This window comes from Myiozetetes cayanensis, unplaced genomic scaffold (assembly GCF_022539395.1).
Source record: "Myiozetetes cayanensis isolate MyiCay16 unplaced genomic scaffold, myiCay2020 scf135, whole genome shotgun sequence".
NCBI classification, from domain to species: Eukaryota; Metazoa; Chordata; class Aves; order Passeriformes; family Tyrannidae; genus Myiozetetes; species Myiozetetes cayanensis.
The window spans coordinates 87,014-100,604 of NW_026086993.1; the positions used below are offsets into that span (position 1 = coordinate 87,014).

General features: G+C 63.4%; 1 protein-coding gene across 1 annotated transcript; it reads left to right on the forward strand.

Moving 5' to 3' along the window:
* Positions 1-382: 382 nt before the first annotated feature.
* SORT1 (sortilin 1) lies at positions 383-13,426 on the forward strand (the record flags this gene model as incomplete). The annotated part of the gene is made up of 16 exons (XM_050308938.1): positions 383-464; positions 1,157-1,216; positions 1,996-2,069; positions 2,242-2,344; positions 3,329-3,493; positions 4,671-4,744; positions 4,852-4,901; positions 4,994-5,124; positions 6,030-6,174; positions 7,553-7,708; positions 8,772-8,878; positions 9,863-9,965; positions 10,603-10,771; positions 11,643-11,833; positions 12,625-12,814; positions 13,352-13,426. Coding segments are annotated over exons 3-16 (1,691 nt in total), but the record flags the coding sequence as incomplete, so codon positions are not given.
* Between the last annotated feature and the right edge of the window lie 165 nt (positions 13,427-13,591).

Sequence of the window (13,591 nt, forward strand, 5' to 3'; positions counted from 1 at the left end):
GGGGGTCACCGGGCAGAGGGGCGGGCTCACACCCATGGTGCAAGCACCGCCGGCCAATCGCGACAGGAGGTGGTGCTGATTGACAACCCGCCAGAACCAATCAGAGCAGGGCGAGTCATGACGGCAAGTGGGAGGCGGGGCCGCGCCTTGAGCGACAGCTGTGCCAGCCAATCAGAGCGCGGGGGTGCGGCGCGGCGACCAATGGGAGGCGCGGGGCGGGGCGCGGCGGGCGCGGCGCTGGCGGGGCCGGGAGTCGCGATGGGGCCGCGGCGCGGGGCGGGCGCGGGGCCGGGCCGGGCCCTGGGCCTGGCGCTCGGGCTCGGGCTCGGCCTGGCCGTGGCCGCGGGGGCCGCGCCGGGGCTGAGGCACCGCGGCCCGCACCGGCACCCCCGTGGCGGAGGAGGAGGAGAGGCCTGCGCCGCCTTGCAGGGGCGGCGGCCGCGCTCGGCAACAACACGCACCAGGTGAGCGCGGGCGGGCGGACAGAGCGACGGAGGGACAGAGAGAGGGGAGGGGGCCGTGCAGGGAGCGGGGGGACAGCGGGGACACGGCTGGGACACAGCTGGGACACTCCGCCCTCCGGCCGGGCCGGGCGGCACACGCAACTCCCGCCCCGCCCCCGCCCTGCGGGACGGGCGGAACGACCGACGGACTGGGGGACAGACCGAGGGACAGGGGGACTGATGGGGACATGGACGGGCTGGGGGATAGACCGAGGGACAGGGGGACTGATGGGGACATGGACGGACTGGGGGACAGACCGAGGGACAGGGGCACTGATGGGGACATGGACGGACTGGGGGACAGACCGAGGGACAGGGGGACTGATGGGGACATGGACGGACTGGGGGATAGACCGAGGGACAGGGGACTGATGGACTGATGGGGAGATAGATTGACAGAGCGAAAGACAGAGCGACAGACGGACAGAGCGACAGACAGGCTCCCACGAGTGTCCCCAGCCCCACCGGTCCCCCCTGGGCTGGGGGGTCCCAGCACGGCCTGGGGGGGGCTGAGGGAGGGGACAGGTCGGTGTCACCGTCCTGGGTGGGTGGCAGGGGACAGCCCTGCCCTGGGGGGGTGTGTCTGTCCCTGTGGGGTCCCCCTGCTGTCCCCCCGAGCTCCGGGGGTCCCTGTGACGTGTGTCCCCCCGCAGTGTGTCTTCGATGACCTGAGTGGCTCCGTGTCCCTGTCCTGGGTGGGCGACAGCACCGGGGTGAGCGCTGGGGGGGCACAGCGGGGTCCCAGTGTCCCCCCGAGGGGCTGTGAACCCCCTGCTGGGGGACTGGGGGTCCCTCTGTGCCCCCATATCCTGTGGGTTTGGGGTCTGTCTGTACCCCCCTGTCCCTGTGGGGTTGAGGTCTCTGTCCCCCCATGTCCTGTGGGTTGGGGGGTCCCTGTGTTCCTCCATGGGTTGGGGGTCCCCCTGTCCCCCTGTCCCTGTGGGTTGGGGGTCCCTCTGTCCCCCCCATGTCCTGTGGGTTGGGGGTCTCTCTGTCCCCCCTATGTCCGTGAGTTGGGGGCTCTTCCCTGTGGGATTGGGGGTCCCTCTGTCCCCCCCTATCCCTGTGGGGTTGAGGTCTCTGTCCCCCCATATCCTGGGGGTTGGGGGTCTCTCTGTCTGCCTCATGTCCTGTGGGTTGGGGGTTCCCCTGTGTCCCCATGTCCTGTGGGTTGGGGGTCCTCCTATGTCCCCATGTCCTGTGGGTTTGGGGGTCTCCCTGTCCCCCCATGTCCAGTGGATTTGGGATCCCCCTGTCCCCCTGTTCCTGTGGGTTGGGGGTCTCTGTCCCCCAAATGTTCCTGTGGGTCTTGGGGTCCCCCTGTCTCTGTGGGTCTTGGGGTCCCTGTCCATCTTTATGGGACTGGGGGGGTCCCTTGGTCCCCCCCGTGTCCGGTGGGTTGGGGGTCCCCCTGTTCCCCCATGGGGAGGGGCCCCCCCCTCTGTATGGGGTTGGGGGACCCCCGTGTGACCCCCCCCGTGGCCTTTCCCAGGTGATCCTGGTCCTGACGACATTCCAGGTGCCCCTGGTCATCATGAGCTTCGGGCAGTCCAAGCTCTACCGCAGGTGACCCCCCCTTTATTCCCCCCGGGGACCCCCCAAAACCGGGCCCCTTTAGCCCCGCCCCCTCCCCTTTTAGCCCTGCTCCTCCCTTTTAGCCACGCCTGCCCCTTAGCCCCCTCCTTAGCCACGCCCTCCCTTAGCCACACCCCCTTCATTAACGCCTGCGGAATTCCAGCGAGGATTACGGGAAAACCTTCAAGGATATCACGGGGCTCATCAACAACACCTTCATCCGCACCGAGTTCGGGATGGCCATCGGGCCCGAAAACTCCGGCAAGGTGGGCAGGGAGCCGGGAATTCGGGGAGGGAGCCAGGAATTCGGGAATTTGGGAGCCTCCCGGCTTTCCCTGGGATTCCCCTGTGGTGTGTTTTGTGTTTTGTGCGGGGTAAAATTGCATCACAATCCCCCAAATGCCCTGAAATTCCACCAAAGTCCCCTGAAATCCTTCTAAAATCTCCCCGAATGCCCCCAAAAATTCCCTAAAATCCCTTCGAATTCCACCAAAAATCCCCCCAAATTTCCACCAAGTCTTCCCCAAGTCCTCCCCAAAATTCCAACGAAGCCTCCTGAAACCCCCCTAAAATACTCCCAAATCCCCCTTAAAGCTTCCCCAAATCCCCCAAATCGCCCTCAGAATTCCCTCAAATCCCCTGAAATTCCACCAAAATCCCCCCCAATCTTTCCTAAACACCCTTAAGTCCACCCCAAAATCCCCCAAATCCCCCCCAAAATTCCCTCAAATTCCCTTGGAATCTCCCCAAATCTTCCTTAAATCCCCTAAAATTCCACCAATATCCCCTAAACCCCCCTAAAATCCCCCCAGATCTTCCCCAAATGCCCCAAAATTCCACCAAAGTCCCCTGAAATCCCCAGAAATTCCCCCTCAAAATCTCCCTCAAATCCCTTCGAATTCCACCCAAATGCCCCGAAATCCCCCTAAAATCCCCCAAAAGCTTCCCCAAATCCTCCTAAAATCTCCTCGAATCTCCCTAGAATTCCCTCAAGTGCCCTGGAAATTCCACCAAAAATCCTCCTACAATCCTCCAAATTCCCAAATACAACCCAAAATCTCTGAAGTCTCCTTTGAAATCCCCCCAAAAATCTCCCCTAAATTCCCAAACATCTCCCCCATATCCCCCTAAAATACCCCCAAATTCCCCCAAATCTCCCCTAAACCCCCCAGATTCCCAACCAATCCACCCCCAAACCCCCCAAAAACCCCCCAAAAACCCCCTTTCCCCCAACCTGCCGTTGTCCGCAGGTGATCCTGACGGGGGACGTGTCCGGGGGGTCCCGGGGGGGGAGGATTTTCCGCTCCTGGGATTTCGCCCGGAATTTCGTGCCCACCGAGCTGCCCTTCCACCCCCTGGCCCAGATCTCCTACAGCCCCCGCAGCCCCCGCAGCCTCCTGGCACTCAGCACGCAGGTGGGGAACTGGGGGGGACTGGGGGAGCCAACTGGGAGGACTGGGGGAGTAACTGGGGACACTGGAGGGGGAACTGGGGGCATTGAGGGGGCAACTGGGGGGGGAACTGGGGCAAATGGGAACAGTGGGGACACTTTTGGGGCAACTGAGGGCACTGGGGGCACCTGAGGACACGGATGGGGAACTGGGGACACTGGAGGGGAACTGGGACACTGGAGGAGAACTAGGTAACTGGGGCACTAGGGCAGTGACAGGAAACTGGGGACACTGAGCTGGGAACTGGGGACACTGGGGCGGAACCCAGGGAATTGAGGAGGGCAATTGGGGGACTGGTAGGGGAACTGGGGCAAATGGGGACAGTGGGGACACTGGGGAGGGGCATTGGAGGGGGACTGGGGACAGTGGAGGGGGAACTGGGGCAACTGGGGACAGTGATGGGGCAACTGGGGACATGGGGAGGGGTACTGGGGACACTTTTGGGGCAGCTGGGGACATTTGGGGGCAACTGGGGACAGTGGGGGAAATAGGGGAGAACTGGGGCAAGTGGGGACAGTGATGGGGCAGCTGGGGGACTGGGGGACTGGGGACTAGAGGGACAACTGGGGGGACTGGGGCCCTGGGGGAGCAATTGGGGACATGGGGGGAACTGGGGCAACTGGGGACAGTGGGGGAACTGGGGAGGAACTGGGGACACTGGAGGGGAACTGGAGGACACTGAGAGGGGAAATGGGGACACTGGGGACACTGGGAACTGGGGCAACTGGGGGACCACTGGGGACAGTGATGGGGTAACTGGGGTACGGAGGGGAAAATGGGGGCACTGGTGGGGAAACTGGGGGCAACTGGGGACATTCAAGGGCCAAGTAGAAGGGCAGCTGAGGGCACTGGGGGAACTGGGGGCACTGGGGACATTTGGGGGAACTGGGGACAGTGATGGGGAACTGGGGGCACTGGGGGGGCAGCTGGGGACACGGGGGGGAACTGGGGACATTTGGGGGCAACTGGGGAGACTCAGGGAGCAACTTGGGGACACTGGTGGGGTGCTGGGGACACCTGTGGGGTGACTGGGATCCCTGTGGGGGGCGTGGGGACACCTTTGGGGTGTTTGGGGACACCTGTGGGGTGTCTGGGGACACTGGGGGTGCTGGGGGGCCCATCCCGCTCCCCTCTGTCCCAGAATGGGCTCTGGATCTCCTCGGATTTCGGGGAGCACTGGCGGGAGATCCACAAATCCGTGTGCTTGGCCAAGTGGTGAGTCCCTGCCCGAGGGATTTTGGGAGTCCCCTCCCCAAAACGACCTCCCTGGCCTGAATTCCCCTTTTCCCGGGGCTGAATTCCCGCATTCCCCGTTCCCCCAGGGGCGACAACGACACCATCTTCTTCACCACCTTCCTGAACGATTCCTGCAGTGAGTCCCGTGGGATTTGGGGGGGGGGAGGGTTTTTTTTTGGGGAGATCCCAAACTCCCTGACCCCTCCCCCCTCATCCCGCTGCCTTAAGAAGCTGATCTGGGATTCCTGGAGCTGAAGAAAACCCCGGACCTGGGCAGGAGCTTCCAGGTGATCGGCTCCCGGATCTATTCCTTCGGGATGGGCGGCCGCTTCCTCTTCGCCTCCGTCATGACGGAGCAGGTGCTGATCCCGCCCTTTCCCCGCCTTCTCCGGGGTTTATCCCAGTGCCATCCTGGGGGTTATCCTGGTGCCATCCCGAGGTTATCCCTGGGTTATCCTGATCCCATCCCGGTGCCATCCCAGTGCCATCCCAGGGGTTTTCCCAGTGTCATCCTGGGATTATCCTGATCCCATCCCGAGGTTATCCCGGTCTCATCCCGGGTTTATCCTGGTGCCATCCCGGTGCCATCCCAGGGGTTATCCCAGTGCCATCCCGGTTATCCCGATCCCATCCCAGGGTTATCCCGATCCCATCCCAGGGTTATCCCGGTGCCATCCCAGGTTTATTCCAGGGGTTATCCCGGTGCCATCCCGGGTTTTCCTGGTGCCGTCCTGGGATTATCCCAGTGACATCCCGGGTTTTCCTGGTGCCATCCCGGGTTTTCCTGGTGCCATCCTGGGGATTATCCCAGTGCCATCCTGGGATTATCCCAGTCCCATCCTGAGGTTATCCTGGTCTCATCCTAGGGGTTATCCTGGTGCCATCCCAGGGGTTATCCCAGGGTTTTCCCAGTGCCATCCCGGGGTTATCCTGATCCCATCCTGGGGTTATCCCGATCCCATCCCAGGGTTATCCCGGTGCCATCCCGTATTTTCCCGGTGCTATCCCGGGTTATCCCAATCCCATCCCGGTGCCATCCCGGGGTTATCCCGATCCCATCCCGGTCCCATCCCAGGGTTATCCCGATCCCATCCCGGTGCCATCCCGGGGTTATCCTGATCCCATCCCGGTCCCATCCTGGGTTATCCCGATCCCATCCCAGGGTTATCCCGATCCCATCCCGATCCTATCCCGGGTTATCCCGATCCCATCCTGGGTTATCCCGGTCCCATCCCGGGTTATCCCGGCTCTGCCGCTCCCGCAGGGCTTCACGCGGCGCATCCACGTGTCGCTGGACGGGGGGGACTCGTGGAACATGGCCCAGCTGCCCTCGGTGGGACACGAGCAGTTCTACTCCATCCTGGCCGCCAACGACGACCTCGTGTTCATGCACGTGGATGAGCCCGGAGGTGACCCAGCGGGACCGGGAATGGGAGCTGGAAGGAGGAGCCAGGAGAGGGAGTGCAAGCTGGGATTGGGAGATGGGAGTGGGTTTGGGAGACAGGAGTGGGATTGGGAGCTGGGATTGGGAGTGGGAACCAGGATTGGGAGTGGAATCTGGGGGCAGGAGTGGGAGCAGGAGCTGGGATTGGGAGTGGGAGTTGGGATTGGGAGAGGGAGAGGGAGTGGGAGATGGGAATGGGAGCTGGGAGCAGGAGCAGTAGCAGGAACTGGAAGCAGGAGCTGGGAGAGGGAGTGGGAGCTGGGAGTGGGAGCTGGGATTGGCATAGGATCTGGGATTCAGAGTGGGAGCTGGGATTGGGATTGGGAGATGGGAGTGGGATTGGGAGTGGGAGCTGGGAGCGGGATCCAGGAATGGGATCTGAGATTGGGAGTGGGAGCTGGAATTGGGAGCAGGAACCAGGATTGGGAGTGTGATCTGAGGGCAGGAGCTGGGAGTGGGAGTGGGAGATGGGATCGGGAGTGGGATCTGGGAGTGGGAGATGGGATTGGGTGCTGGAGCTGGGAGTGGGAACGAGATATGGGATTGGGAATGGGAGCTGGGAGTGGGATTGAGAGCTGGGAGTGGGATTGAGAGCTGGGATTGAAAGTGGGAGCCAGGAGTGGGAGTGGGAGCTGGGATTGGGAGCTGGGAGGCGGGATCCAGGAACGGGATCTGGGATTGGGAGTGGAAGCTGGAATTGGGAGCAGGAGCCAGGATTGGGAGTGGGAACCAGAAGTGGGAGCGGGATCTGAGAGCAGGAGTGGGAGCAGGAGATGGGATTGGGATCTGGGATTGGGAGTGGGATCTGGGAGCAGGAGCTGGGATTGGGAGCCGGAACTGGGAGTGGGAACGAGATCTGGGATTGGGAGCAGGAGCTGGGGTTGGGAATGGGAGATGGGAGTTGGAGTGGGATTAAGAGCTGGGAGTGGGAGCGGGAGCCAGGAGTGGGAGCAGGATCTGGGATTGGGAGATGGGAGTGGGATCCAGGAGTGGGATCTGAGGTTGGGAGTGGGAGCTGGGATTGCAAGCAGGAGCTGGGAGTGGGATCCAGGATGGGGAGTGGGAGCAGGAACCGGGAGCTGGGATTGGGAGTGGGATCCAGGAGCGGGATCCTGGATTCAGAGCAGGAGCCAGGAGCAGGAGCAGGATTAGGATTGGGAGCAGGAGCTGGGGTTGGGAGCAGGAGCTGGGGTTGGGATCTGGGATTGGGAGCGGGATCCGGGATCAGGAGCGGGCAGGGATGTTGGGACACCAACGGGAAGCTCTGGGGGTTTTCCTGTGGGACCCCTCTAATTCCCCACATTCCCGGGCACTCCGTGGCTCCCGCCCCGCCCCCGGAGCAGACACGGGATTCGGGACCATCTACACGTCCGACGACCGCGGGATCATCTACTCCAAGTCCCTGGAGAGGCACCTGTACACGACCACGGGCGGGGAGACCGACTTCACCAACGTCACCTCCCTCAGGGGCACCTTCATCACCAGCGTCCTGTCTGACGGTGTGCCCGCAGCTGGCACGGGATCCGCCCTGGGATGTGGGATCCGCCCTGGGATGTGGGATCGACCACGGGATGTGGGATCCGCCCTGGGATGTGGGATCGACCGTGGGATGTGGGATCCGCCCTGGGATGTGGGATCGACCGTGGGATGTGGGATCCAGCCCTGGGATATGGGATCTACCCCTGGGATGTGGGATCCAGCCCTGGGATGTGGGATCGACCGTGGGATGTGGGATCGACCGTGGGATGTGGGATCCGCTCTGGGATGTGGGATCGACCACGGGATGTGGGATCCACCTCTGGGATATGGGATTGACCCCTGGGATGTGGGATCGACCATGGGATGTGGGATCGACCGTGGGATGTGGGATCGACCGTGGGATGTGGGATCGACCATGGGATGTGGGATCGACCACGGGATGTGGGATCGACCATGGGATGTGGGATCCACCTCTGGGATATGGGATCCACCCCAGAGATCTGCCCCTGGAATCCACCCTGAGATAGGGGATCAACCCTGTGATATGAGATCCACCCCTGGGATCCATCTCTGGGATCCACCCCTGGATCTGCCCCAGGACCCACCCCTGGAATATGGGATCTACCCCTGGGATCTACACTGGGATAGGGCATCCACTCCTAGGATCTACCCTGGGATCCACCCCAGAATCCACCCTGGGATAGAGGATCCACTCTGGAATCTGCCCCAGGATCCACCCTGGGATTTGCCCCTGGTTTCACCCCTGGGATCAGCCCCTGGGATCCATTCTGGGATCTGGGATCCACCCCTGGGAGCTGCCACTGGGATCCAGTTCTGATATCTTAGATCCACCCCTGGGATCTGGGATGGGGACACACACACACAGGGATTTGGGATCCACCCCTGGGGCTGGGATCTGGGGGGATGGAGGGGAGGGGGATCCCACCCCTGGGATGGGATGGGATGGGATGGGATGTGGGTGGGAGGGGAGGGCATGACCCTGCCCCTGCCCCTCTGGGGGTGCTGGGGGTGTCTGTGCTGACCCCCCCCTCATTCCCTGCCGTTCCCGGTGCTCCATCCCAGACAATTCCATCCAGTCCGTGATCACCTTCGACCGGGGGGGGCAGTGGGTGCCCCTGCGCAGACCCCTCGACAGCTCCTGCGACTCCACCGCCCGCAGCGGGGACCAGGTGGGACCTGGGGGGACCCCAGAGAGGGGGACCCCAAAAATGGAGGGGGGACCTCAAAGGGAGGGGAGAGACCCCCAAAGGGAGAAGGGAATCTGCAAAGGGAGAGGGGGACCCACAAAGGGAGGAGGAACCTCAAAAAGGGGAGGAGAACCCCAAAGGGAGGAGGAGACCCCAAAGGGAGGGGGGAAACTCAAAGAGGGGGGGAACCCCAAGGGAAGGCAGGACCCCCAAAGTGGGACAGGGCCCCCAAAGGGAGAGGGAGACCCCAAAGGTGGGAGGGACTCTCAAAGATGCGGGGAGGAGACCCCAAAGGTGGGGAAGGGGGGACCTCCAAAGGATGGGAGGAACCCCAAAGGAAAGGGGAGGCCCCAAAGGGAGAGGGAGACCCCAAATGAGGGGGGAGACCCCCAAAGTGGGGCAAGACCCCCGGGGTGACCTCCAGGCTGAGGGCTGCAGGCGGAGGGGGTGGGTGGGTGCAAACCCCATGTGGGACCCCCAGGTTGGGGGGCTGGGGAGGGGAGGAGGTGGGTGGGACCCCCTGGCTGGGACCCCCAAACTGGGGGGGTTGGGAGGGCATTTGGGGGATCTGGAAGGGGGTCCCAGGGGTGCCATGTGGGGTTGGGGGTCCTCTGGGGGTGCTGTGGGGGTCCCATGTGCCCCACGGGGGGCCTGTGGATGCTGTTGGGGTCCTGTGGGTGCCATGAGGGTCCATGGATGCTGTGAGGGGTCCCGTGGGAATAATGGGGGTCGTGTGGGAGGCCTGGGGGTGCTGTGGGAGGTCCATGGATGTTGTGGGGTCCCATGGGTGTCCCATGGGCCCTGTGGTGGTCCTGTGAGCCCCATGGGGGTCCCATGGATGCCACGGGGGTCCCGTGAGCCCCATGGGGGTCCCAGTGTCCCGTGGGGGTCTCTGGTGGTCCCAGTGCCCCGTGGGGGTCTGTGGTGGTCCCAGTGCCCCCTGTGTGACGCTGCCCCCCCCTGCAGTGCAGCCTCCACATCCACGCCTCGTACAGCATCTCGCAGAAGCTCAACGTGCCCATGGCCCCCCTGTCCGAGCCCAACGCCGTGGGCATCGTCATCGCCCACGGTACGGGGGGGGGACACCCCCCAGGGCCCCCAGACTGACCACAGCCCCCTGGGAGTGTGGGGAGGGGCACAGGGACACCCCCTAGGGCCCCCAGACTGACCACAGCCCCCTGGGAGTGTTGGGGGACCAAGGGGGGGCTGCAGGGACACCCCCAGACTGAGCCCTCAGGGTATGTTGGGGGGGCCGATGGGGGTGTAGGGACCCCCCCTAGAGCCCCCCAGACTGACCTGACCCTCCAGGGAGCATCAGAGGGGGCTGGGGGGGAGGATGTGGGGACCCCCCCAGTACCCCCCAGACTGACCTGAGCCCTCAGGGAGTGTTGGGAGGGTCTGAGGAGGGGCACAGGGACACCCCTAGATTGACCTGAGCCCTCAGGGAGTGTTGGGGGGGGCAAGGGGGGGACTGCAGGGACCCCCCCTAGGGCCCCCAGACTGACCACAGCCCCCTGGGAGTGTTGGGGGGGTCTAGGGGGAAGCACAGGGACACCCCCAGACTGAACCCCCAGCGAGCATTGGGGGGGGCTGGGGGGTTGTGGAGACCCCCCCAAGACTGACCTGAGCCCTCAAGGAGCATTGGGAGGGTCTGAGTGGGGCACAGGGACCCCCCCTGAGCCCCCCAGGCTGACGTGAGCCCGCAGGGAGCGTCGGGGGGGCCATCTCGGTGATGAGCCCCGACGTTTACATCTCGGACGACGGCGGCTACAGCTGGGCCAGGACCCTGCGGGGGCCCCACCACTACGCCATCCTCGACTCGGGGGGGCTGCTCGTGGCCATCCAGCACACCAGCCAGCCCCTCAGCACCCTGCTGTGAGTGGGGGGGGTCTGGGGGTCCCTGGGCTTTGGAGTGTCCCTGGCTTTGGGGACTTCCTGTGTTTGGGGCATCCCTTGGGTTTGGGGGGGTCCCTGGGTTCACCCCGGGGGTTCCTGAGCTATGGGGTCCCCCAGGTTCACCCAATGGTCCCTGACTGTCCCTTGGTGCCCCCAGGTTGTCCCTGGTGGTCCCTGTTTTTGGGGTATCCCCCTCCCCAGTGGTCCCTGAGCTGTGGTTCCCCCCAGGTTCACTCTGGTGGTCCCTGACTGTCCCTACACCCTCAAGTTCTCCCCAGATGAGGGGCAGTGCTGGGACAGCCTCAGATTGTCCCTGGTGGTCCCTGAGTCTTCCCCTGTCCCCCTCAAGTTCTCCCTGGACAAGGGGCAGTGCTCTGACAGCCCAGGTTGTCCCTGGTGGTCCTTGGTTTTGGGATATCCCCCTCCCCAGTGATCCCTGAGCTATGATGCCCCCCAGGTTCACTCCGGGGGTCCTTGACTGTGCACCCTGTCCCCCCAGGTTCTCCCCAGATGAGGGGCAGTGCTGGTACAGCCCAGGTTGTCCCTGATGGTCCCTGAGTGTCCCCACACCCCCAAGTTCTCCCCAGATGAGAGGCAGTGCTGGGACAGCCCAGGTTGTCCCTGGTGGTCCCTGAGCTGTGGGACAGCCTCAGATTGTCCCTGAGTGTCCCTGAGTCTTCCCCTGTCCCCCTCAGGTTCTCCCAGGACGAGGGGCAGTCCTGGTACAGCCCAAGTTGTTTCTGGGGGTCCCTGGTGGTCCCCGACTGTCCCCTGTCCCCCAGGTTCTCCCTGGACGAGGGGCAGTGCTGGTACACCCCAGATTGTCCCTGAGTGTCCCCCTGTCCCCCAGGTTCTCCCCGGACGAGGGGCAGTGCTGGTACAGCCACACCTTCTCCCCCGAGCCGCTGTTCTTCACGGGGCTGGCGTCGGAGCCGGGCGCTCGCTCCAGCACCGTCAGCATCTGGGGCTTCCGCGGGGCCTTCCCCGCACGGCACTGGGTGTCCTACACCGTGGACTTTGGGGAGCTGCTCAGCAGGACCTGTGAGGGCATGGGGGAGGGGGAGGGATGGGGGAGGGAGGGATGGAGGGATGAAGGGGATGGGGATGGAGGAGATACAGAGGATGAGGGATATGGGGATGGAGGGGATGGAGGGGGAAATGGGGGATGGATGGAGGAGGAGTGGATGGGATGGAGGGAATGGAGGGATAGAGGGGATATGAGGGATGGAGGGAGGGATGGAGGGAGGGGGATGGATGGAAGGGATATGGGGAGGGAGGGATGGATGGATGGAGATAAGAGTGGATGGGATGGAGGGAATGGAGGGGAGGGAGGGATGGAGGGGATATGGGGGTTGGAGAGATGGAGGGAGGTGTGAATGGAGGGATGGAGGGAGGGAGGGATGGAGGGATAGAGAGGATATGGGAGATGAGGAGATGGAGGAAAGTGTGGATGGGGGGATGAAGGGGATGAGGGGGATATGGTGGGTCGAGGGGTGGAGGGATGGATGGATGGGGGGATGGAGGGGATATAGGGGATGGAGGGGATGGGGACAGGATGGGCTGGGGGCGATGGAGAGGGACAGCAGGGGACAGCCAAGGATGGGGACAGCTGGGATGGGGATAAACTGGGATGAGGACTATGGGAACAGCAGGGATAGACTGGGATGGGGACAGACTGGGAGCTGAGCTGGGCACACGGGGCCAGGCTGGAGCTGGGATGTCCTGGGCTGGGCACACGTGGCTGGTTGTGGCTCTCCAGGCCCACCTGTGTCTGTGTCCATGTCTGTGTCCCCTCCCCATGTCCCCTCCCCGTGTCCCCGTGCCCTGAGCAGGCGAGGACAAGGACTACACCATCTGGCTGGCCCACTCCAGTGACCCCAGTGCCCCCAGTGACGGCTGCGTGCTGGGCTACAAGGAGCAGTTCCGGCGCCTGCGCAAGGCCTCGCTGTGCCGCAACGGCCGCGCCTTCGCCGCCAGCCCCCAGCGCTCCGTGTGCCCCTGCACCCTGCAGGACTTCCTGTGGTATGGAACCATCCCACACCATCCCAACACAGCCCCAAAACATCCCAGCACAGCCCCAAACCAACACAAACCATCCCATCCCAAACCATCCCATCCCAGCCCCCAGCGCTCCGTGTGCCCCTGCACCCTGCAGGACTTCCTGTGGTATGGAGCCAGCCCAGTCCAGCCCAGCCCAGCCCATCCCAGACCATCCCAGCACAGCCCCATCCCATCCCTGTCTACATCCCATCCTTGTTCCTGTTGTCATCCCATCCCCATCCCATTCCCATTCCCATCCCATTCTCATTCCCATTCCCATTCGTATCCCATGGGATCCCATCCCATTCCCTGTTCCTGCAGTGATTTCGGGTACTACCACCCTGAGAACCAATCCCCATTCCTGTCCCATCCCCATTCCCATCCCATCCCATCCCATCCCATGGGATCCCATCCTATCCCCATTCCCTAACCCATCCCATCCCTGTTCCCATCCCATCCCCATTCCCATGAGATCCCATCTCATCCCATAGAATCTCGCTTTCTAATCCCTGTTCCCAGTGATTTCGGGTATGACCTCCTGGAGACCCAATCCCCATTCCCATGGGATGCCATCCCTGTTCCCAGTGATTTCGGGTACTACCACCCTGAGAACCAATCCCCATTCCTATCCCATCCCCATTCCCATCCCATCCCCATTCCCATTCCATCCCCATCCCATGGGATCCCGTCCTATCCCCATTCCCTAACCCATCCCATCCCCATTCCCACGGGATCCCATACCTGTTCCCAGTGATTTCC